This window comes from Octopus bimaculoides, chromosome 10 (genome assembly GCF_046866305.1).
Source record: "Octopus bimaculoides isolate indiv1 chromosome 10, ASM4686630v1, whole genome shotgun sequence".
Taxonomy (NCBI): Eukaryota; Metazoa; Mollusca; class Cephalopoda; order Octopoda; family Octopodidae; genus Octopus; species Octopus bimaculoides.
Genome location: NC_142937.1, coordinates 68,372,642 through 68,397,566, shown reverse-complemented (window position 1 = coordinate 68,397,566; position 24,925 = coordinate 68,372,642). Strand labels below are relative to the sequence as shown.

Below are 24,925 nucleotides of genomic sequence, written 5' to 3'. Positions count from 1 at the left end.
ACATGATACCTGTTAAGAAGCAAAATTGTCGTGGTAACAGTGTTGTTCATTTTCAAGTCTTCTTTGAAAATATGTCTAGCTATGGGGAAATATTATCTTGCTTGGAAAGAGATAAGAGTTAGCAACGGGAAGGGCATCTGGATATAGAAAATCTACATTAACAAATTCCATCTGACCCAAGCAAGTAAGGAAAATTAGGAAGTTGTTTACCTTTCAGCTCAGATTTAACTAAACAAAAGAGAGTAAGATCTGATTACTGGAAATATTTGGCTGCTGTTTCTAGCAGACTGAGTGATCACATACTGGTATCCACATTCTTAAATTTTATGAGAATCAAGAAAGACCTGAGTTATGTGGTTACTAGAAAATTGTAAAGACATTGGTTGGAGTGCCATACACTTTCTTGAAGAAGTTTTATTGGAAACAGACTTTGAGGATAGCTGTTATCAATTGATATGAATCATCATCAAGTAAACACCATCTCAAATAAAATCCAAAGAGAGCCAACCACTGGATATTGTTCAGAATGATGAAATCTGGTTAAAGTGATGTACAACTGTGATACAGGTACCTGTTTGCCTACATAGCAAGTCAGACCTGCCTGATTCCACAAGTTAAATGGTGCTGATGATCCCCAACTGAAAGAATTAAGATCGCATTAATCACTTAATCCAGTAGACAGGGTCCCTCATCAGTGAGTGGGGGCTTGTGTGTTGTAAAGCTGTTGAGAGGAAGGCTCTAAAACGATGTGCATTCTTATCTGATGAGCTCTGAAACCTATTGGCATTCTGTATGCAGAGCTCTCAGGTGACAGTACTTGCATAAGTAAGCTGTTTCAATGTGAATAATTAGAAATCTTGTTAACTGGCAAGTTTATTATCATATCTAATTGTCCATGCTGTGTATCTACTCACAAATTACTGCTTTGTAAGAACACAGTAGAAATAGGAATCTATAATAAACCAAATGGTAAGTAGAGAAACAAAAATAAAAATCAAAGAAAATGTTCTGGTTCCAATTTTAGGAAAAGTTTCTGCAAGTTAGTATATTATAAGAAGTTCAAAATACTGTTTACAGTCGATTTTCCTGGCTATAATTTTCTGTTCAATACATTGAGTAAATACATAAGTAATTAATGTTAAAAAAAAATATTCTGGGTCATAAGATTGAGTTATTTTGGAAATTATTTTAAAACACTTGGATATTTCTAATTAATTTAATATTCAATAAGTTCACTTCAGAACAGTGGTTATAGATTTTTAAAGATTTTCTTAATGAATACTGCAAAATTCTGTCTATATTTGAAAATAGTGTCTATAATTATAGCTATATTTAAATAATGAAATTTTTTAACACATATTCAATGTGTGCATTAGATATTTCACCAGAGTTCTATGATTCTGTGTGTTTGTATATATTTACGCACACATATAGATCCTTCTCTCTATATATAGATCCTTCATCCCACTTACCCCTCAGGCAGCATAGCATAGCTGTGTGGTTAAGAGGTTTGCTTCCCAACCACACAAATTAGGGTTCAGTTCTTCTCAATGCATGCCCTGTTTTCTACTGTAGTTCTGAGCTGACTTAAGCCTAGTGAGTGGATTTGTTGGAAGGAAATTGAAAGGAGACCATTGTATGCATATGTGTATGTTTGAGTGAAGTGTCCTTGTTTTGACATCACCAAAGAGTTGTAAATGAGGGCCACAACAATGAAAGCAGTGGCTGTCACTTCCAATTTTCCTTGAAAACAAGTCTAGACATGGGTAGATTTTATTTTTTGCCTGGGAAACATGTTAGGATTGGCAACAGAAAAGGCACCCAGTCTCAATAAACTTCCTCTTTACACAAGCATGAAAAACTGGATGCTGAAACGACAGTAGTGATGAATACACATGTTTATGTATGTTTGTGTGTGTGTGTGTCTGTGTGTGTGTGTGTATATATATATATATATGTATATGTGTGTATAGAAGGCACATGGCTCAGTGGTTAGGGTATTTAGTTTATGGTTGTAAGTTCATGAGTTCACTTATCTGCTGTGTGTTGTGTTCTTAAGCAAGACACTTTATTTCATGTTGCTTGCTCCAGTCCACTCAGCTGGAAAAGATGAGTAGTACCAGTATTTCAAAAAAACAGCTTTATCACATTCTGTGTCACTTTGAATCTCCCTGAGAACTATGTTAAGGGTACACATGTCTGTGGAGTACTCAGCCACTTGCACCTTAATTTCATGAGTAGGCTATTCCATTGATCGAATCAACTGGAACCCTCATTGTCATAACTCACGGATTACCATTCATACACACACACACACACACACATACACACACACTTACACATTTAAAAATACATTCATATCTTAGGAGGCTTTACAACATTTTTAATCAAGTCTGTGTATTTGCTGGTGGAAATTTTTAAATTAATGTTTTTCTTTCATTTTAGTTATGGCTTCCCTGGTATGCTATGAGTTAGAAATATTCTACCTTGTTATACTTGTATGTATAACATGTATGTAAACTCTAACTTGATATATATATATATATATATATATATATATATATATATATATATATATATATATATGTGTGTGTGTGTATGTATGTATGTATGTATGTATGTATGTATGTATGTATGTATGTATGTATGTATGTATGTATGTATGTATGTATGCATGCATGCATGTATGTATTCTGAGACAGATGAAGTGATAGTGAATATTTTTGGAAGTGTTGGGAACAAAATCCAGAATTGAAAATAAGTTCTAGGAAAGTGTGTGTGTGTGTATCAATATATATATATGTATATATACACACACACATATGAAGCAATACTTATGCTTGAACATATAAATATGCAATTGCATGCAAATATACACCGATGTAAAGTTATCTGTAAACCTACATACATACTCCTATATTTTCAAATTCACAGAATATACACTTTCACAAACACCACTCACATAAGATTTATAATGTAAAACTACTCAGTCAGTTCAGTGAAGTTATTTTTCATTTTTGAGAAAAATAAAAACTTTATTAATTTAGTTTGCATTCTATTTTATCTCGAAAAATTTTTTTTTTTTTTTTTGAATTTCTATTTCAGAAATATCCTTGTCATTCCGGTTTTATTTTCAAATTTAAAAAAAAAAATTCTCCAATTTTTTTTTTCTTTTGCTACTTTTCTATAAGACTTAGAAATTCTAAATTAGTTTTACATTGTACTCATTTTATTCCAATCATCTTTGAGTGATAGAGATGGTCCAGATAGAAAAGAATCTGTCAAAACACTTAACTGTATCAAATTTTGATGGTTGAAAATTCTGATTTTAAAATTACATTGGCAACCCATTAACTTTATCTGTTAACTACTCTCAGACAATTTCAATAAAATAGATACCTGTAATATAACATGGTCCATTAATGCTTTAAGATTTGGCTGGGTGCTTCACTGAAAGAAAACATTTATACTGTAATGATGATCATAATGATGATGATCATCATATTCTTTATCAATGTGATCATCATTATCATCAACATCATTATCTAAACATTACTGCAACATTTCTGCAAAATGCCTATGTGTATCTGTGTTTGTTGTATATGGTTTGTGTATGTCAGTGTGTTTGAATGGTGGTGGAAATTCTCTATGAAGAATTTTTGTGATTCATGCTGTTCTTTAAAGTTATTGAAATTATATTGACTCTAAAGAGTTGGGTATTTTATTGTATCTAGTCCGGTGCCATATATATCCCTTTCAAATATATTCAAATCTTAAATAAATAAATTTATTTATCTCTTATTTAGTCTTTTTTATCCTATTGATCGGAGGATATTCAATAAAAAAATATTACTATTATTATTTTGAAGTTGAATCAATTTATTTTACATTTCTCTCGTGGGAAACAAGTAAGATACTTTGCTTTTTCATAACAGTTGATATTTTCTATTATAGTGCAGAGGTAAATCTTTGCACATTTAAACTATAATACAGTTTTGATTCCTCACTGGAATCATTTCTCTGACATCAATAGTGTAGAGTGGGTAGGGCTACAAGAGTAGTTGCTTTGGGTGCAAAATTTCAGAGCTTTGAAACCATTTGGTTATGAGTTCAATCTCAGCATAAACCTTGTTGGCTAATGTTCTATACTATGGCTACAGGTTGATCAATGCCTGATGAGTAAAATTGGTAAACAGAACCTAAAGAAGAATATCATATGTGCATATGTGTGTGTATGTATGCATGTCATGTATGTCCAGTAGTATGCTTTATGCAATACACTTTACCAAATATTTTTGACTCTGTATCCAGATCAATATTCTATACCCTATACCCATATTGCATTGTAACCGTATTATCCAATCAGGGAGAGGCTAGATTATTATAAATATATGTAATGTATTTTGCATATAATGTCTGAAAAAGAATGGAATCTGTGTAACAATTTGTTACATAAACACTTGAAACATACATATCACATGCACTCAAAATATTAATAAATGATTTTGTGATGAATATACATGTGTGTGTTTGTGTGTTTATACATGCATTTCAGCAACATAGCTATACACATGTTGCTGGCGATTTCTTTTCCTTCTTTGGACTTTTCCCTTTCTGCTTCATGGTATGCTTGAAAGGGCAAATTCTCTCATTTTGCTGACTGTCAACCTAATACATTTCTTGTGCACGTCCTCTTGTTGTCTGTTAATTTTATTATTCATTTATATGAATTGACTATATATAAGTTTGCCTCTGTGTGTGCCTGTGTGTATGCTTGAGTGAAGTGTCCTTGTTTTGACATTGCCTTAGTAACAATTTGTTTATACACACACATATATATATATGTATATGCACACGTGTGTTTGCCTCTGTGTGTGTGTGCATATGTTTGTGTAAGTTATTCCCTTCTTGTCATCCCTACAGGTGATGTCATATGCTTGTCCAATTCTAAAAGCATAAAAAAGCTTCATGGCTTGTCTTCACAGTTTGATAATTCTATCCAGACAGTTCAATTTTTTTATAGAATAAAGGATTATTTTATTACTTTAAAACAGGTGAAGGTTGGTACACAAGAAAAGCATGAGCTGAAGAAAATCAGCCTTAACAAATTTTATCCACCCACATGTGCATGGAAATATGGACGTTAATGCAATGACAAGGATGATGATGATAAATATAAAATGGTACACTGCCCTCCAGTATTTGCCTTGCCCCAGGCAGTGACAACCCATATTATGCCAATGAGCAATATTTTTGGCTAAGTCAGAGAAGCAGTTCCATCTTGGATACTCTAAAATATCCTAAAGACACAAAACTTTATCCATTTGCAGGAACCCATTATTGTTAAGTCCATTTATTTCTATAATAATTTGTGATAATTAAATTATAGGGCAATACAAATGAAACTCATTTTCCCAAATTATCATGGTTAATTGGTTATAATTGAAATGATGGACCTGCTTCAAATATATCTTCTCTGGCAATTTTGTCAAATACTTGTCCTAATAAATTTGTGTTACATAATTAATGATCACATTATTCATTCTGTAGATGTCATTCATAAACTACAGTCATAGCCCCATTTAATCTGATTTATGCCCTGGGTTTTTAAATAAGCCTATAAAAAACTGACCTGTGGTAAAGCAAATTTTTAAAACTTTGTCTTAAGTCTTTCAACTTCTTTCAGATAATTAGTTTAAAACTGGTTAGTTAACAACATGGTACATTTAATGGAATTTTCATTGTATAGAGTTATTTCTGAAGCCTAGAAATATATTCAAATCAGTAGAAACATATATTATTAGACATACACACATGCAAAATTATAGCTGTGTAGTTAAGAAGTTTGCTTCCCAACCATGTGGTTCCAGGTTCAGTTACACTGCTTGCCTCCTTGAGCAGGTGTCTTCTACTATAGTCCTGGCCAATCAAAGCCTTGTGAGTAAATTTGTAAGATGGAAACTGAAAGAAGCCCATCATATGTATGTGTCTGTGTATATCCCTGACTTGGCATCATGTGATTGTTGTAAATGAGCATCACTAACAGACAAGTGAAGTTGTCCATTTCCAGTCTTTCATTAGAAATATATCTGGCCAAGAGGAAAATATAACCTTGCTTGAAAGCAGGTGAAGGTTGGCAACAAGAAGGGCATCCAGCCATAGAAAATCTGCTTCCACAAATTTTATCTGACATGAGAGCTCGGTAAAATAGATGTAAAATGGTGATGATATTGATATATATATACATCTGAGTGTGTGTATATTTATATAAGGAAAATAAATGGATCTTGGTCAGAATTTCCGATTATGAACATTCAGTTATTCAATCAGGTACACTCATTAACTCATTGAATAAGCTTGGAAGTGGCTGAGTATTCCACAGACACATGTATCCTTAAAATTATCCTCTGGCAGAATTGATGTGGTACAGTGTGTCACTCACAAGGTTGTACCTGTGAATTCCAAGTAACAGACTTCCATACAGTTTCTGTCTACTGAAGTTCAATCACTAGGTTGGCCTGAAGTTGTAGAAAATGACATTTGTTCAAGATGCCTTGCTGCCAAATTGAAAATGGAGCCTCATGATTGAAGAGTGAAATTATTAACTGTTCAACCAAACTGCACTTCCTCCCCATATACATACACACAACACACACACATATACATACACACTCACTCATATTGGCACAGGCATGTCAGTGTGGTCAAGGAATTTGCTTCACAACCACATGAATTAGGGTTCAGTCACACTGCACAGGACTTTAGCTAACTCTCTTCTACCATAACATTTGGCTGACCAATGCATTCCAAAAGGAATTTGATACACAGAAACTATGATGGTATCCATCATGTATGTATGTATGTGTGCATGCGCATATATTGAGCACACACAGTTTAATTATTATCAAACACCTTAATGAAAAGGAATGTCTTGAATATAGGAATAATCACACACACCTACAAATATTGTGACTTTTATCTTTTATCTTGTACTTGTTTTAGTCATTTGATTGCGGGCACAGCGTTGGATTTTTTTTTTTAGTCAAATGAATCAATCCCAGTGCTTATTTTTAAACCTGGTACTTATTCTATCAGTCTTTTTTGCCAAACCTCTAAGTTACAGGATACAAACACGCTAACACCAAGCGGTGTGTGTTTGTATATATATATATATATATATATAAGTGTAGGAGTGGCTGTGTGGTAAGTAGCTTGCTTACCAACCACATGGTTCCAGGTTCAGTCTCACTGCGTGGCATCTTGGGCAAGTGTCTTCTACTATAGCCCCGGGCCGACCAAAGCCTTGTGAGTGGATTTGGTAGACGGAAACTGAAAAGAAGCCAGTCGTATATATGTATATATGTGTGTGTGTGTGTGTGTGTGTGTGTGTGTGTGTGTGTTTGTCCCCCCAACCTTGCTTGACAACCGATGCTGGTGTGTTTACGTCCCCATAACTTAGCGGTTCGGCAAAAGAAACCGATAGAATAAGTACTAGGCTTCCAAAGAATAAGTCCTGGGGTCGATTTGCTCGACTAAAGGTGGTGCCCCAGCATGGCCACAGTCAAAAGACTGAAGCAAGTAAAAGAGTGTAAAGGAGTAAAGAGTATATGTATATATGATGAGCTTCTTTCGGTTTCCATCTACTAAATCCACTCACATGTCTTTGGTTTGACCAAGGCTATAGTAGCAGACACTTGCACAAGGTGTCACACAGTGTGATTGAACCTGGAACCATGTGGTTGGCAAGCAAGCTTCTTAACACACAGCCATGCCTGTGTATGTATGTGTGAATGTGTTCTCAAATACTCACTGGTAGTAAGCATAGATGTATCTTTTAAATTTTAGGGTGTAATTTGAACTCTACAAATTTTTTCAGATTGTATGCAGCTCAAGTCTAAATTTCCAAGATTTCTATAAAACCACAGCAGCAGTCTTGTATGCCCATCAGCAGTGTATCGCCATGGGCTCTCTGTCTCTAACAGATGAGGAAAGAGATATAGTAGCAAGCATTTCAATAGAAACATGAAAGTGGGTAAAAAAAATAATAATAGTCAAAAAGAATGTGAGCATTTTGTGAATATATTCATAAAACATAGATAAAATATATAATAGAAGGAAATATTACTTGTTCCACTGCAATATGTTTTGACATAATCTTGAAGAGACATTTCGTAAAAGTTTAACTTCAGTTAAGTTTGCTATTTTAATATATATTCTCTATGTATGTATATATATATATATATATATATATATATATATATATATATATATTGCATTTTGAAAAATTTCTATACATGAGTGAGTGTTTGTGTAACTATTGTATATATGTGTATGTTTGTGTATATATAAATATATCTTTTTGATGGTAGAAAAAACTATGTACACACTATTTGTAAGGTGTAGATATATGTGTATGTATGCAAATATATATATATATATATATATATATATATATATAAGTGTATTCATATATATATATATATATATATATATATATATATATGTATGTATGTATGTATGTATGTATGTATATATATATATTTCATATATATATGAATATAATATATATGTACACACACACACACACACACACATACATATATACATGTACATGCACACATATATATGTATGTATATACGAGCTTGTTTGTGTTATGTTGTATATATATTTGTTACACGAATATGTCAGAATACATTTACATGTGTAGATATACAGTTATGAACACATTTATAGACTAGATATTTGTGTGTACATTTATACATATACACATGAAAGTCCCCGTGTGTACATGTGTGTACGTATGCATGAATGTGTGTGTGCATGTGTATCTCTCTATATATATGCACTTCTAAAATAGTTGTTTGTTCTCCTTTTTTATTTTCTTTTGTTCATTATATTTGTCCTTAGAAATGTTTTGTGTGTCTAAATATAACTGTAAAAGACATTTAGTTAAAATGAAGATTTCAAAACTAAACTATGATAGTAATATCAAACTCTTCATATTCAACTATCTGCTTCCATATATAAATATGTGTGTGTGTGTGTGTGTGTGTGTGTGTGTGTGTATATGCCTGTGTGTGCATATGTGTGTCAGTGATCAATCTCATGTGTGTGCATTGAATCTATGCCTATATGTGAGTAGCTATCTTTCCTCATATTTATTGTTCACTGTTTTTTAATCTATATATAATATGGACATATGTGTGTGCATGTGTGTATATATATATGTGTGTGTGTGTGTGTGTAATGAAAAAGCATCAAAGAAAATCTATAAATGGTAAGATATATATATATACATACACATTCACACACATGTATGTTCTGGCTATATATAAATGAGAAACCCATTCTAAATTATCTAGCTGACGTACTACGACGAAATACCCAAGATGCAGATAAGATAGAGATTTTTATTTATTTACGGCCTCAAACATCTCAATACCTTGCGCTTTCTTGTTTCTCTCCATGAAATTCAATTGAATTCAGTTGTTGTCTTAAATTCATGCTTATTCATTTTCTAAGCTTCCTAAATTCATGCTACGTTATATTCTAATCACCCAGAATTCATTGCTCTTTTAAAAAAATTACGATTTATGCATTGTTGTCTCTCAAATATTTAAAATCTACAATTAAGAGCCCTCTCTACTCGCTGGCGGTACCTACCCACCACCACTACCCATTTTCCTTTATTCAAAAATTCTTATCGCTCCTTAAAATTATGGCTTTTAAGTGTTGATTTCTCAGCCCAAGAATTACAGCGTGATGTGCTGCTTGACTGGTCCCCCCTCTCCCTCTCTCTCTCTCTCTCTCTCTTTATATATATATATGATGATGATCTTTTCTCCCGCCATGCCTCTGTCTACCCCTCCATCCTCTCTCTCCCCCTTCGTAGTTTTTCCTTTAAGGTCTTCAGGTTCTGGCTATATATAAATGAGAAACCCATTCTAAATTATCTAGCTGACGTACTACGACGAAATACCCAAGATGCAGATAAGATAGAGATTTTTATTTATTTACGGCCTCAAACATCTCAATACCTTGCGCTTTCTTGTTTCTCTCCATGAAATTCAATTGAATTCAGTTGTTGTCTTAAATTCATGCTTATTCATTTTCTAAGCTTCCTGAATTCATGCTACGTTATATTCTAATCACCCAGAATTCATTGCTCTTTTAAAAAAATTACGATTTATGCATTGTTGTCTCTCAAATATTTAAAATCTACAATTAAGAGCCCTCTCTACTCGCTGGCGGTACCTACCCACCACCACTACCCATTTTCCTTTATTCAAAAATTCTTATCGCTCCTTAAAATTATGGCTTTTAAGTGTTGATTTCTCAGCCCAAGAATTACAGCGTGATGTGCTGCTTGACTGGTCCCCCCTCTCCCCCTCTCTCTCTCTCTCTCTCTTTATATATATATATGATGATGATCTTTTCTCCCGCCATGCCTCTGTCTACCCCTCCATCCTCTCTCTCCCCCTTCGTAGTTTTTCCTTTAAGGTCTTCAGGTTCTGGCTATATATAAATGAGAAACCCATTCTAAATTATCTAGCTGACGTACTACGACGAAATACCCAAGATGCAGATAAGATAGAGATTTTTATTTATTTACGGCCTCAAACATCTCAATACCTTGCGCTTTCTTGTTTCTCTCCATGAAATTCAATTGAATTCAGTTGTTGTCTTAAATTCATGCTTATTCATTTTCTAAGCTTCCTAAATTCATGCTACGTTATATTCTAATCACCCAGAATTCATTGCTCTTTTAAAAAAATTACGATTTATGCATTGTTGTCTCTCAAATATTTAAAATCTACAATTAAGAGCCCTCTCTACTCGCTGGCGGTACCTACCCACCACCACTACCCATTTTCCTTTATTCAAAAATTCTTATCGCTCCTTAAAATTATGGCTTTTAAGTGTTGATTTCTCAGCCCAAGAATTACAGCGTGATGTGCTGCTTGACTGGTCCCCCCTCTCCCTCTCTCTCTCTCTCTCTCTCTTTATATATATATATGATGATGATCTTTTCTCCCGCCATGCCTCTGTCTACCCCTCCATCCTCTCTCTCCCCCTTCGTAGTTTTTCCTTTAAGGTCTTCAGGTTCTGGCTATATATAAATGAGAAACCCATTCTAAATTATCTAGCTGACGTACTACGACGAAATACCCAAGATGCAGATAAGATAGAGATTTTTATTTATTTACGGCCTCAAACATCTCAATACCTTGCGCTTTCTTGTTTCTCTCCATGAAATTCAATTGAATTCAGTTGTTGTCTTAAATTCATGCTTATTCATTTTCTAAGCTTCCTAAATTCATGCTACGTTATATTCTAATCACCCAGAATTCATTGCTCTTTTAAAAAAATTACGATTTATGCATTGTTGTCTCTCAAATATTTAAAATCTACAATTAAGAGCCCTCTCTACTCGCTGGCGGTACCTACCCACCACCACTACCCATTTTCCTTTATTCAAAAATTCTTATCGCTCCTTAAAATTATGGCTTTTAAGTGTTGATTTCTCAGCCCAAGAATTACAGCGTGATGTGCTGCTTGACTGGTCCCCCCTCTCCCTCTCTCTCTCTCTCTCTCTCTTTATATATATATATGATGATGATCTTTTCTCCCGCCATGCCTCTGTCTACCCCTCCATCCTCTCTCTCCCCATTCGTAGTTTTTCCTTTAAGGTCTTCAGGTTCTGGCTATATATAAATGAGAAACCCATTCTAAATTATCTAGCTGACGTACTACGACGAAATACCCAAGATGCAGATAAGATAGAGATTTTTATTTATTTACGGCCTCAAACATCTCAATACCTTGCGCTTTCTTGTTTCTCTCCATGAAATTCAATTGAATTCAGTTGTTGTCTTAAATTCATGCTTATTCATTTTCTAAGCTTCCTAAATTCATGCTACGTTATATTCTAATCACCCAGAATTCATTGCTCTTTTAAAAAAAAATTACGATTTATGCATTGTTGTCTCTCAAATATTTAAAATCTACAATTAAGAGCCCTCTCTACTCGCTGGCGGTACGATTTATGCATTGTTGTCTCTCAAATATTTAAAATCTACAATTAAGAGCCCTCTCTACTCGCTGGCGGTACCTACCCACCACCACTACCCATTTTCCTTTATTCAAAAATTCTTATCGCTCCTTAAAATTATGGCTTTTAAGTGTTGATTTCTCAGCCCAAGAATTACAGCGTGATGTGCTGCTTGACTGGTCCCCCCTCTCCCTCTCTCTCTCTCTCTCTCTCTTTATATATATATATGATGATGATCTTTTCTCCCGCCATGCCTCTGTCTACCCCTCCATCCTCTCTCTCCCCCTTCGTAGTTTTTCCTTTAAGGTCTTCAGGTTCTGGCTATATATAAATGAGAAACCCATTCTAAATTATCTAGCTGACGTACTACGACGAAATACCCAAGATGCAGATAAGATAGAGATTTTTATTTATTTACGGCCTCAAACATCTCAATACCTTGCGCTTTCTTGTTTCTCTCCATGAAATTCAATTGAATTCAGTTGTTGTCTTAAATTCATGCTTATTCATTTTCTAAGCTTCCTAAATTCATGCTACGTTATATTCTAATCACCCAGAATTCATTGCTCTTTTAAAAAAATTACGATTTATGCATTGTTGTCTCTCAAATATTTAAAATCTACAATTAAGAGCCCTCTCTACTCGCTGGCGGTACCTACCCACCACCACTACCCATTTTCCTTTATTCAAAAATTCTTATCGCTCCTTAAAATTATGGCTTTTAAGTGTTGATTTCTCAGCCCAAGAATTACAGCGTGATGTGCTGCTTGACTGGTCCCCCCTCTCCCTCTCTCTCTCTCTCTCTCTCTTTATATATATATATGATGATGATCTTTTCTCCCGCCATGCCTCTGTCTACCCCTCCATCCTCTCTCTCCCCCTTCGTAGTTTTTCCTTTAAGGTCTTCAGGTTCTGGCTATATATAAATGAGAAACCCATTCTAAATTATCTAGCTGACGTACTACGACGAAATACCCAAGATGCAGATAAGATAGAGATTTTTATTTATTTACGGCCTCAAACATCTCAATACCTTGCGCTTTCTTGTTTCTCTCCATGAAATTCAATTGAATTCAGTTGTTGTCTTAAATTCATGCTTATTCATTTTCTAAGCTTCCTAAATTCATGCTACGTTATATTCTAATCACCCAGAATTCATTGCTCTTTTAAAAAAAAATTACGATTTATGCATTGTTGTCTCTCAAATATTTAAAATCTACAATTAAGAGCCCTCTCTACTCGCTGGCGGTACCTACCCACCACCACTACCCATTTTCCTTTATTCAAAAATTCTTATCGCTCCTTAAAATTATGGCTTTTAAGTGTTGATTTCTCAGCCCAAGAATTACAGCGTGATGTGCTGCTTGACTGGTCCCCCCTCTCCCTCTCTCTCTCTCTCTCTCTCTTTATATATATATATGATGATGATCTTTTCTCCCGCCATGCCTCTGTCTACCCCTCCATCCTCTCTCTCCCCCTTCGTAGTTTTTCCTTTAAGGTCTTCAGGTTCTGGCTATATATAAATGAGAAACCCATTCTAAATTATCTAGCTGACGTACTACGACGAAATACCCAAGATGCAGATAAGATAGAGATTTTTATTTATTTACGGCCTCAAACATCTCAATACCTTGCGCTTTCTTGTTTCTCTCCATGAAATTCAATTGAATTCAGTTGTTGTCTTAAATTCATGCTTATTCATTTTCTAAGCTTCCTAAATTCATGCTACGTTATATTCTAATCACCCAGAATTCATTGCTCTTTTAAAAAAAAATTACGATTTATGCATTGTTGTCTCTCAAATATTTAAAATCTACAATTAAGAGCCCTCTCTACTTGCTGGCGGTACGATTTATGCATTGTTGTCTCTCAAATATTTAAAATCTACAATTAAGAGCCCTCTCTACTCGCTGGCGGTACGATTTATGCATTGTTGTCTCTCAAATATTTAAAATCTACAATTAAGAGCCCTCTCTACTCGCTGGCGGTAACCCGCCCTCCCACCCCCTCCACCGGAAGTTCATTCGTCTGTCATTCCTCTGTCATCCCACCCCCTCCACCGGAAGTTTCATTCCTCTGTCATCCCACCCCCTCCACCGGAAGTTCATTCCTCTGCCATCCCACCCCCTCCACCGGAAGTTCATTCCTCTGTCATCCCACCCCCTCCACCGGAAGTTCATTCCTCTGTCATCCCACCCCCTCCACCGGAAGTTCATTCCTCTGTCATCCCACCCCCTCCACCGGAAGTTCATTCCTCTGTCATCCCACCCCCTCCACCGGAAGTTCATTCCTCTGTCATCGCACCCCCTCCACCGGAAGTTCATTCCTCTGCCATCCCACCCCCTCCACCGGAAGTTCATTCCTCTGTCATCCCGCCCCCTCCACCGGAAGTTCATTCCTCTGTCATCCCACCCCCTCCACCGGAAGTTCATTCCTCTGTCATCCCACCCCTCCACCGGAAGTTCATTCCTCTGTCATCCCACCCCCTCCACCGGAAGTTCATTCCTCTGTCATCCCACCCCTCCACCGGAAGTTCATTCCTCTGTCATCCCACCCCCTCCACCGGAAGTTCATTCCTCTGTCATCCCGCCCCCTCCACCGGAAGTTCATCCCTTTGTCATCCTGTCAACCTCGGCTGTCTCCCGGAACCCATCTAGTGGCCTTGGCCATCCTCTCCCCTACCTTTGGGTAGCGCATTAAGGTTGAGAAATGTTTGCAGGTTGTAGGTAATGTTTTGCTTATGAATTCTTCCAATTGCAAGTTTTCTTTTCAGGTACACGACACTGCTTTTCCTCTTCCCAGGCTACAGGCCCACACCCCCAACACCCATACTGTTAGGATTGGCACTCTCAACGTCGGCACGCTGAAAGGTAGATCTGGTGAAATTGTTGAGATGCTTGAACGGAGATGCGTAGATATGTGCTGCATCCAGGAAGTAAGATGGAGAGGAGGTTCTGCAAGGTTCCTCACAGGCAAAGAACACAGGTACAAGATTTTCTGGGCAGGGAACACTGACGGGGTCGGGGGCGTAGGAATACTTCTAGCGGAGAAATGGGTGGATAAGGTAATCGAGGTCGTTAGAGTAAGTGACAGAGTACTTAAGATCAGACTAGTGCTTCATCATAGATTAGCTACTGTCATCTCAGCCTATGCACCTCAACCTGGGCTACCAGATGGTCTGAAAGACCAATTCTATGACACCCTCTTGCAAACTACCTCGTCGACGAGTGACAGGGACCTTCTCTTTGTGGCTGGAGACTTCAACGGTCATGTCGGACGTCGTGCTGGGGGCTTCCATGGCATACATGGAGGCTATGGCTTCGGTTCCCGCAACGAGGAGGGAACCAGACTGCTGGAGTTCTGTGATGCAACCAATCTTATAGTCTGCAATACCAACTTCAGGAAACCTGCCAGTCACCTAGTCACCTACCGCTCCGGCAGACACTCTAGCCAAATCGACTACATCCTCGCCAGAAATAGGGAAAGAGGGCGGCTTATAAATGCCAAAACCTACCCTGGCGAAGAATGTACCCCACAACATAGATTAGTAGTTAGCGACTTTGGGATCAAGGCAAAATGGGTGCCCAGAATTAGACAGGCTTGGAGAAGAAGGGTGTGGAAGCTTAAAGACCCTGCAAACGGACAGAGACTTAGAGACAAGTTACTTGAAGCATTTAACGAAATAGAAGGGGATATAGCATCATACAACGTGGAAGACAATTGGAGATTTCTGCGGGACAACCTGTTGAAAGCCACCGACCAGATTTGTGGGTGGTGTAAGGTCCCCTCCCAACCCAGAGTAACGTGGTGGTGGAACAAGGAGGTAGACAGGGCTATTAGACAAAAGAAACAAGCTTGGAAGGACTGGAAGAACGGTGGTAGCAGGGAATTGTACCAATGTGCCAGAAGGGAGGCTAGGTGACAGGTTTATTTAGCCAGAGGGGAAGCAGATAAGGAAAGATTTGCCAATGTTCTGCGCCGTGAGGACCAAAGACTCGAGGTATTTCGGGTTGCAAGACAGTGTAGGAGAGAGAATAGTGATGTTGTAGGAGAGAAATGTGTTCGCATGGATGATGGTACGCTTGCATTAAATGAGGATGCAAAGAAAGAGGTCTGGAGATGCCACTACGATAGATTGCTTAATAAAGAGAATGAATGGGAGAAAGAGAGCCTGCCTTATGTCGACCCAATAGAGGGACCAGCTATCCGAGTTGATAGTACCAGGGTAGATAAAGCAATTAAGAGTATGAAGACCGGGAAAGCCCCCGGCCCATCAGGAATCACTGCAGAGATGCTCAAAATATCTGGCAGTGTTGGCTATAGCCTAGTCACCCGTATTACGAACCAGGTGATACACGAAGGAGTCATACCCTATGACTGGTGTAGCAGCATCATAGTCAACTGCTACAAAGGTAAAGGGGACGCTTTAGATACAAATAATTACAGAGGCATCAAGCTGTTAGATCAGGTTATGAAAGTTACAGAGAGGGTCATAGCCCAACTAATTAGGGAGCGAATCAATTTAGATGAGATGCAGTTTGGGTTCGTGCCAGGTAAAAGCACTACTGATGCCTTATTTCTAGTGAGACAGTTGCAAGAGAAATACCTAGCCAAGGATAAACCTCTGTACCTGGCTTTCGTTGACATGGAGAAAGCCTTTGACAGGGTCCCCCGATCCCTTATCTGGTGGTCAATGAGGAAACTTGGGATAGAAGAATGGCTAGTGAGAGCTGTGCGAGCCATGTACAGAGATGCGGCCAGTAAGGTGAGGGTTGGAAATGAGTACAGCAATGAATTCCGGGTAGAGGTAGGGGTCCACCAAGGTTCCGTCCTCAGCCCCCTATTATTTACCATAGTCCTCCAGGCAATCACAGAGGAGTTCAAGACAGGTTGCCCCTGGGAGCTCCTCTATGCTGATGACCTTGCCCTAATTGCGGAGTCACTATCAGAACTAGAGGAGAAGTTTCAGGTGTGGAAGCAAGGTCTAGAATTGAAGGGCCTTAGAGTCAACCTAGCTAAAACCAAAATCCTAATAAGTAGGAAGGTAGATAAAACACAAACCCCTTCAGGTAGATGGCCCTGCTCAGTATGTAGAAAAGGAGTAGGTAGTAACTCTATAAGATGTACCCGGTGCAAGCTATGGACACATAAGAGGTGCAGCAACATCAAAGGCAGGTTAACTAGCAAGTTAGTTTTTGTTTGTGGCAGATGTTCAGGTGCAATAAAGACTGCAAACAAACAGGAAACAACTTCTATCTCATTCCAGGGTGAAAAACTAGAGGTAGTCGATAGCTTCCGCTATCTGGGCGACCAAGTTAGTAGTGGGGGTGGGTGCGCTGAAAGTGTAGCTGCTAGAATAAGAATAGCCTGGGCAAAGTTTAGAGAGCTCTTACCCCTGCTGGCGACAAAGGGACTCTCACTCAGAGTAAAAGGCAGACTGTATGACGCATGCGTACGAACAACCATGCTACATGGCAGTGAAACATGGGCTGTAACTGCTGAGGACATACGTAAGCTCGCAAGGAATGAAGCCAGTATGCTCCGTTGGATGTGTAATGTCAATGTGAATACCCGTCAGAGTGTAAGTATCTTGAGAGAAAAGCTGAACATTAGAAGCATCAGTTGTGGCGTGCAAGAGAGACGATTGCGCTGGTATGGACATGTGGTGAGAATGGAGGAGGATAGCTGCGTGAAAAAGTGCCACACCCTAACAGTTGAGGGAACCCGTGGAAGAGGTAGGCCCAGGAAGACCTGGGCTGAGGTGGTGAGGCAAGACCTTCGTACATTGGGCCTCACCGAGGCGATGACTACGGACCGAGACCTTTGGAAATGGGCTGTGCGTGAGAAGACCCGGCAAGCCAAGTAAGATCGTTGCCAGTGCCCCTGGACTGGTTCTTGTGCGGGTGGCACATGAGATGCACCATTTTGAGCGTGGCCGTTGCCAGTACCGCCTGACTGGCTCCTGTAGGATTTTCGAGCGAGATCGTTGCCAGTGCCCCTGGACTGGCTTGTGCGGGTGGCACATAAAAGACACCATTTCGAGCGTGGCCGTTTTCGTGCAGGTGACACGTAAAAGCACCCACTACACTCTCTGAGTGGTTGGCGTTAGGAAGGGCATCCAGCTGTAGAAACTCTGCCAAATCAGACTGGAGCCTGGTGTTGCCATCCGGTTTCACCAGTCCTCAGTCAAATCGTCCAACCCATGCTAGCATGGAAAGCGGACGTTAAACGATGATGATGATGATCTTGTCATTTATAGATTTTCTCTGGTGCTTCTTCTTTCTGTTTGCCTTACTTTCTCTATCTTTTTGAAGATTTATCAATGCACCAACATACACACACACACACACACACATTCAAATATGTGCATACACTCTTTCTCTTACATACACATACATACACATTATGTAAAATTAGATTCTCTCATGAAACCAACCTCCAGGGAGAACAAGCGTTGTGAAATAGAATGTAATTTCCCAGCCAGCTGAGTCCAAGACATGGTTTTTATTCCTGGTTCTAACTAATTCACTTCTCTTTCAATCAGCAATGCACTCAGGAGAAGTGTGTGCATGTCACATCTTCTTTCTCCTCCTTAGTTGTCTCTGAAATTCTTTGGCTGCTCCAAGTCTAACTGGATAACACGACAACAAGAATCTACTCCTGTATATCTTCCAGAGACAGAATGAGAAGAAATACTGTTTTTTTATTGTTTTATTTTTTTAAGTAAGTGTGTGAAAACGTATGTGTCTGTGTGTGTGCACGTGTGTGTGTGTGTGTATATATATATTTATATACGCACACACACATATATGTGCACACTCATACATACACTTATGCCAATATTAATCTATGACATCATCATCGTCAGTGTCTTGTTACAATTGTTGGTGCCACCATCCTTATCACTACCACCCCCACCATCATCTTCATCATCACTGTCATCATCCTTGATCTTTTGTTGGTTCCATCTTTGTTGTCATTGTCATCATAGCTTCCAAAGTTGTCACTTTCTTTGCTCTTCATCATATCAGATATATTATCAGTTCTTTTATCACTATCATCATCATCATCATAATAATCCTTATAATGAGCCTTGTTATCATTTGTCCACATAATCATCTTCATGATCATTCTTTTTTGTCACCAAGATTCTTATCACTGTCATTGTTGTTGTCATCATCAGCCTTTATAAATGTCATCGTCATCAATATCCTTAACAGCACTGGCATCATCATCATGCACAGTATGAATATGAACATAATCATCAGCCTTGTTATCATAATTGATCATTGTCAACCTTCTTCTTCGCCTCCTCCTCTAATCACTTTTGTCTTCGTCCTCTAATCAACATTGTTGTTATCTTTGTCATCATCATCAAGCTTATCATCATCTAATAATGAACATTGTCATCATCATCATCATCTGCAATAACAATTATCTGCCAACATAATTTGGTAAGGTTTACATTCAGATTAGTTTTGTTTCATCGCTGTTTACTACTTTTGAATGTTCTGTTACTCACCACTCAGTATACTCTGTACCTGTGTATGTGTATGCATAGTTATGTATTTGTACACGTGTATGTTTATGTTAATCTGTCTTTTGTTAATTTCTTGGTTTTAACGGAACTACAACATTCATTAATATTTATTATAATTTTCTCATGAATTTTCAACTTCCATCCGTTTTTTTGTTTTTTTCTATTTTCTTTCTTCCCCATCCTTTTCCAATTACCATTATTACAAATTTTGTTATAATTATTATTAGAAACAACTGTGGGTGGCTAGAATCAGAGCAATGCCAGATAAAATGAAAAGGCATTATTTATTTATCTCCCTCTACAATCCAAGTTCAAACCTTCTCAGGTTCAGCTTTTGCTTCCTGTTCTTTTGCATCAATAGAATGAAGAACCACCCAATTACTGAAACAATATGACTGATTATTTGATTTCTTCCTAAATTTATAGTTGGTTACAAAAACAAAAAAAAAAAAACTCAGTATATTCTAGAAAGTGGATTGCAATAAGATGGGTATCAAGCTGTAGCAACCATACCAAAGTAGAAACTGGGGCATGCTGCAGTCTTTGGAACCACCAGATCCTATCGAAACCACCCCACCCCACCCATGCCAGCATGGAACACAGACATTAAATAATGATGACATTGGTGGTGATAATGATGATGATGTTATTCTGCTTGACTGATGATGGAAGTTTCAGTGTCATAGTTTAAACAATCTTAACTATGGAAGGATACTGAAGACAAAATTGAAGCCTATAATACACTATATTAAATGTAAGTTAAAATGTAACAACTTAACCTTGAAACTATGGAACAAAACTGTAGATACAATCAAAGTCTGTCAGCATTCTGAAACAAGTTTGACTGTTATGCTTTAAACAATGTTAACTATGGAACACAATCAAAGACATAATTGAGACATTTAACTCGTTGGAATGTTGTTGTAAGGCTCTTTAAATCTATGGATCAAAATAAAAATATGAAAATTTATAAATCATGGAATTTCAATGGAGTTTGTTAGTTATTATTAATGGTACTAGAGGGTGATGGCTTCTAATTCAAAGCAGAATTTCACTATATTTTCTTTTCATACCCTTACATTACTGAGTCCAATTTACATTTGTGTCAATTAAATAGTTGTTAATGATATATTAAAATCAGTTCAGTCAAATACATCTTACATTTTCTCAATAGCAAAGACTGTCTAAATAGTTTTATACAACATCATGCATAGTACAAAACTAGGAAGAGCACATATATATAATCCACAATATACATAGATTCCCATTGGGTCTCCTAGACAAGTCATGCACCTGGGTAACTTGCCAGTGTACCCATGTCTTGAACCCTTTAACATTTACATTATTCAGTCAAATATGATGCATATCTATTCACAGTTTTGAATTAATCATGCTTTATGTTGTAGCTTCAATATGATGTGATGATGTGATTGTTTATTTTTAGAATGATATTGTAGGGTAGGTGTGAGAGACCAGATCTGGCTAGTTTGAACATAAGATGGGTTAAATATTTGAGCCAAATATTGCTGGATTAAATGCCAAAGGGTTAAAATGGTACTCCCCAAAGGGAATTGTTTATTGAGCTATTTTATGGTAGTTTCTTTTTGTTTTTAAACTAAATACCTTATTTTCATATTCAAAATTCTTCGAGAATTAGCTTTTCCATTTGTCCTTCGAAGGATTTTAAATCAAGCAGCAGTAATAGTATTAAGCTAATTTAATCACCAATATTTTCTCACAAAAAAAAAATAAAGAAAATGACTTTATGCCTAATTAAAAAAAAGTTGATTCAATTAATAGTATTGTAACACTATGATTTCACCAAATGAGGTTTAACACCCAGTTTCAATTCCTTCCAGAACATCACTTCAATTATGTGTAATTTTGTCACTAATGGTGTTTCTAATGCCTTTGAGAGTGGCATGAAAGTCACAATTAGCAACTATGCTTCCCTTAAGAATACAAGACAGAAAGTACTTATCAGATTTCTTTAATAATACTTTAGAATTATTGCTATGGTAGATGTTATTATATAGTAAAATTCTTGGCAAAATGAATCTACAATTTGGAATTAAGTTCCAGATTCAAACTTCCTAACATTATAACGATATTTTCTCCCCTCGTTATAACTATTTTGGCTGATTTTAGTTCAGGATTATTACTTATTTATTTATTTTTTGTTACTTGGCTGTTAGCTCAAAAGTTTGTTTCCCAGTGTTACAGTTTGGAGTTCAGTCTCACTCTGTGGCAATTTGGGCAAGTGTCTTCTACTAAGTCCCTGGACTGACCAATGACTTGTGAATGGATTTAGTAGATGAAAAATGAAAGAAGCCCTTCATGTGTATGTCGTAGTTGTTAATGAGTGTCACAGTGTCATTTCCAATATTCTGCAAAAACTTGTCTGGCCATGGAGAAATACTACTTTTGCTTGAAAACAGGTGAGGGTTGGCAACAGGAAGAGTATCCAGCTGTAGAAAATGTGCCTCAATAAACTCCATCTAACCCATGCAAGCATGGAAAAATGGACGTTAAATTTATGATGATGACAATGATGATGCTCCTTCTTTAACCTCCTTTTTATTTTTGTTTTTGTCTTTCTCTTTTCAGACTCTTTATGATAATGGTAATAAGTAATTAATAATGAAAAATTAATAAAAATGATAATAATAATATTAATAATAATACTGATAATAAATATTTATGATGATGATGATGTAAATAAAAAGAGCTAAAATTAATGATAAACTATATTTAAAAAAGAAAAAAATCAAAACCAGTATTTAACAGTTCCTTTTTGTTTTTTATACCTCCTTTTTTGGTTATTATTTTATATTTTTCTTCATTTTTATTTTTCCCCATCTGATAGGAAGTGAACTACCTGTCACCAAAGGTAAATACGATCTGATATATTGAATGAAAAAAAAAAAACTCTTCTACCAGAGTTCATCTTGAGCATGTGTAAAGAAAAAAAATTGTCTGACGCACGACAGCAACATTACAAGCAGTATCATGTAGTTTAACACGCCACATTCAGATATTGAGTGCTTCACACCTTCAGTTAACTGGGTTTTTTTTTTTTGGATTTTGTTAGTTTTTGTTTTTGTTTTCCTTTCTCTTTTTACTTAACTACTTATCTATTTTTGGTCAAAACTTTTGCAAAACGAGGATGTTTCTAATTTATTAGGACTCTGTGTGTGTGTATGTGTAAGCATGTATATGTGTGTATGTGTGCACGTGTATGCACACATAGATGCATACATATATGAATATGTATATATATATATATATATAGACATACACATACATATACCTATGCAAATGCAAGAACTATATGTGTGCATAATATATATATATATATATATATATATATATATATATATATATATATATATATATATATATATATATATATATATATATACTAATATTCTAACAACTCAGTCTCCTGACCACTGGAGTAGTTTATTAAATAAATTTGGGTTTTTTTTGTTATTTTATATTAATAGACTTTAGATGCTGACTGATTAGACTAATAAATACATGGTAGATAGATATTTGACTAAAATAGAGAAAACACATTGCCTGTATATGTGAGATGGATTAAAGAATAATTAGAAACAGTGCCTGTTGAGTAAATGCAGAGACTGATGCAATGTGGTAGTAGATGACTGACTTACTGAATATAGAGATATGGACAGTGTTCAGAATATGTTACAGCAGTCAGGACAAGCTATGTATTTTGACTGATTAAAGATTGGAAGCTCTATGGTTGAGAAGTTTTCCTTTGAAATTACACATCATAGTTTGGGATTACAATACACTGCAAGTACCTTTTACTGTAGCTTCAAGTTAGTTTTTTTAATGACCAGGGGTTTTCAAGTATGGTCTGTGTAAGACTTTTGGGGGTCCACACAAACAAATCAGTACATTGGGGATCCTTGCTTTAGATGTATTTATTGCAAGAAACAGCTGGCTTTCTTTCCCTAATGTTTTACACAGTCCAACCTATACAAATTAATGTGTGAAAAGCAAAATAGGAATTTTGAAGAAATATTTATAAAACTAGTTTTTAAACATTGAATAGATATGGGGGTCCACCAGAACAGAATAGTAATCAAAATGGCTCCATAGATTAAAAAATAAGGTTTTTGAACCAATGTTAATGGCATTTATTTTATTAGCTATTGGTGGGACCCTGGTTTAATACTTCATCATCTAGCTAATGTGTGATTTTAGTAGACCCTATTCCATTACAAATATTCAGAACAAGTGTTTGGTTTGAGAATTAATTCTTCCCTTGCCAACCACCACCACCAGTTGTGAAAGTGCCAGAAAAATTGTGGCTGCTGCTTTTCCACCTCTGATTTGGTTATGAAGAATAAATTTTAAAATGCAATTCCTATAGATACCAGCTATGTATAGAGGTAGGAATAGAATACATGTGGATGTCTACATAATATAAAGATACATTTAAGATTTACAAAATTATTTTTATGATAATAATGAACTAATTGTATACAGTGTTCAGATGCACTATGGTCACCAGAAAAGAATAAAAAACGTGGTGGGGGGGATTCAGAAAGCAACTGTAAGTCAAGTAAAGTGAGATACAAAAGAAAGATAGAAATACATGGATAGTACATGGAATAAAGCATAAAAAGACAGAACAGTGAACATTATAAGACCCACGAAAAGGAAAGCGTGTATAGGCACATCAAGAAGTTGCAGATTTCAAGAAGCATAGAATTTTTGAAGAAAATAATACATCTACACAATATATTTGTGGACAGAAGAAGAGGGGAAACAGTCGTACATATGTTTAGATTCTAGTTGGACTTGTCATCAGTACTAATCCATTCAGGGTTTTTGCAGTATTGCAGTGTTTGCTTATGCTATGTTTCAAATAATATCAAAGGTGTGATTGCTCTCAAGAACCAGTTTAACCTCTCACATGTTTCTCTTTGAAAAACTCTTTCAGTAACGTTAAGTTTTAACATCTATAGCTTGCTACAAAGTTCTCCATTCTTCTTGCATGCAGTCACCTACAACTACTACTGCATCTACTGCTGTTTATCCAACTCTATAATCTCTACTACACCTCATACACATACTATCACAAATATTACTAATACATATGCTATCACTATATCCACTGAAACTATGGTTTCTGCTATATCTGTAAGTAATGTCATTTTTATATTCAGCCTTAAACACTTCAAAACTAAGAATCACCATGGCCATGAGGTGAAGAAGATTGCTTTGCAGCTCTGTGGTTTCATGTTTAGTCCTACTGTGTGGTACCAAAGTCAGTTGTCTTTTATTATAGCCAGGG

At 36.5% G+C, this 24,925-nt stretch overlaps 1 protein-coding gene across 1 annotated transcript in view; it reads left to right on the top strand.

Moving 5' to 3' along the window:
• The window catches only part of LOC106883993 (protein lev-9), a 693,982-nt gene that overhangs the window by 602,867 nt on the left and 66,190 nt on the right, over positions 1-24,925 (top strand). Inside the window, exon 14 of the mRNA XM_089358252.1 lies at positions 22,460-22,483. Coding sequence (XP_089214378.1) covers positions 22,460-22,483 — 24 coding nt within the window. The remainder of the gene's footprint in view (positions 1-22,459; positions 22,484-24,925) is intronic.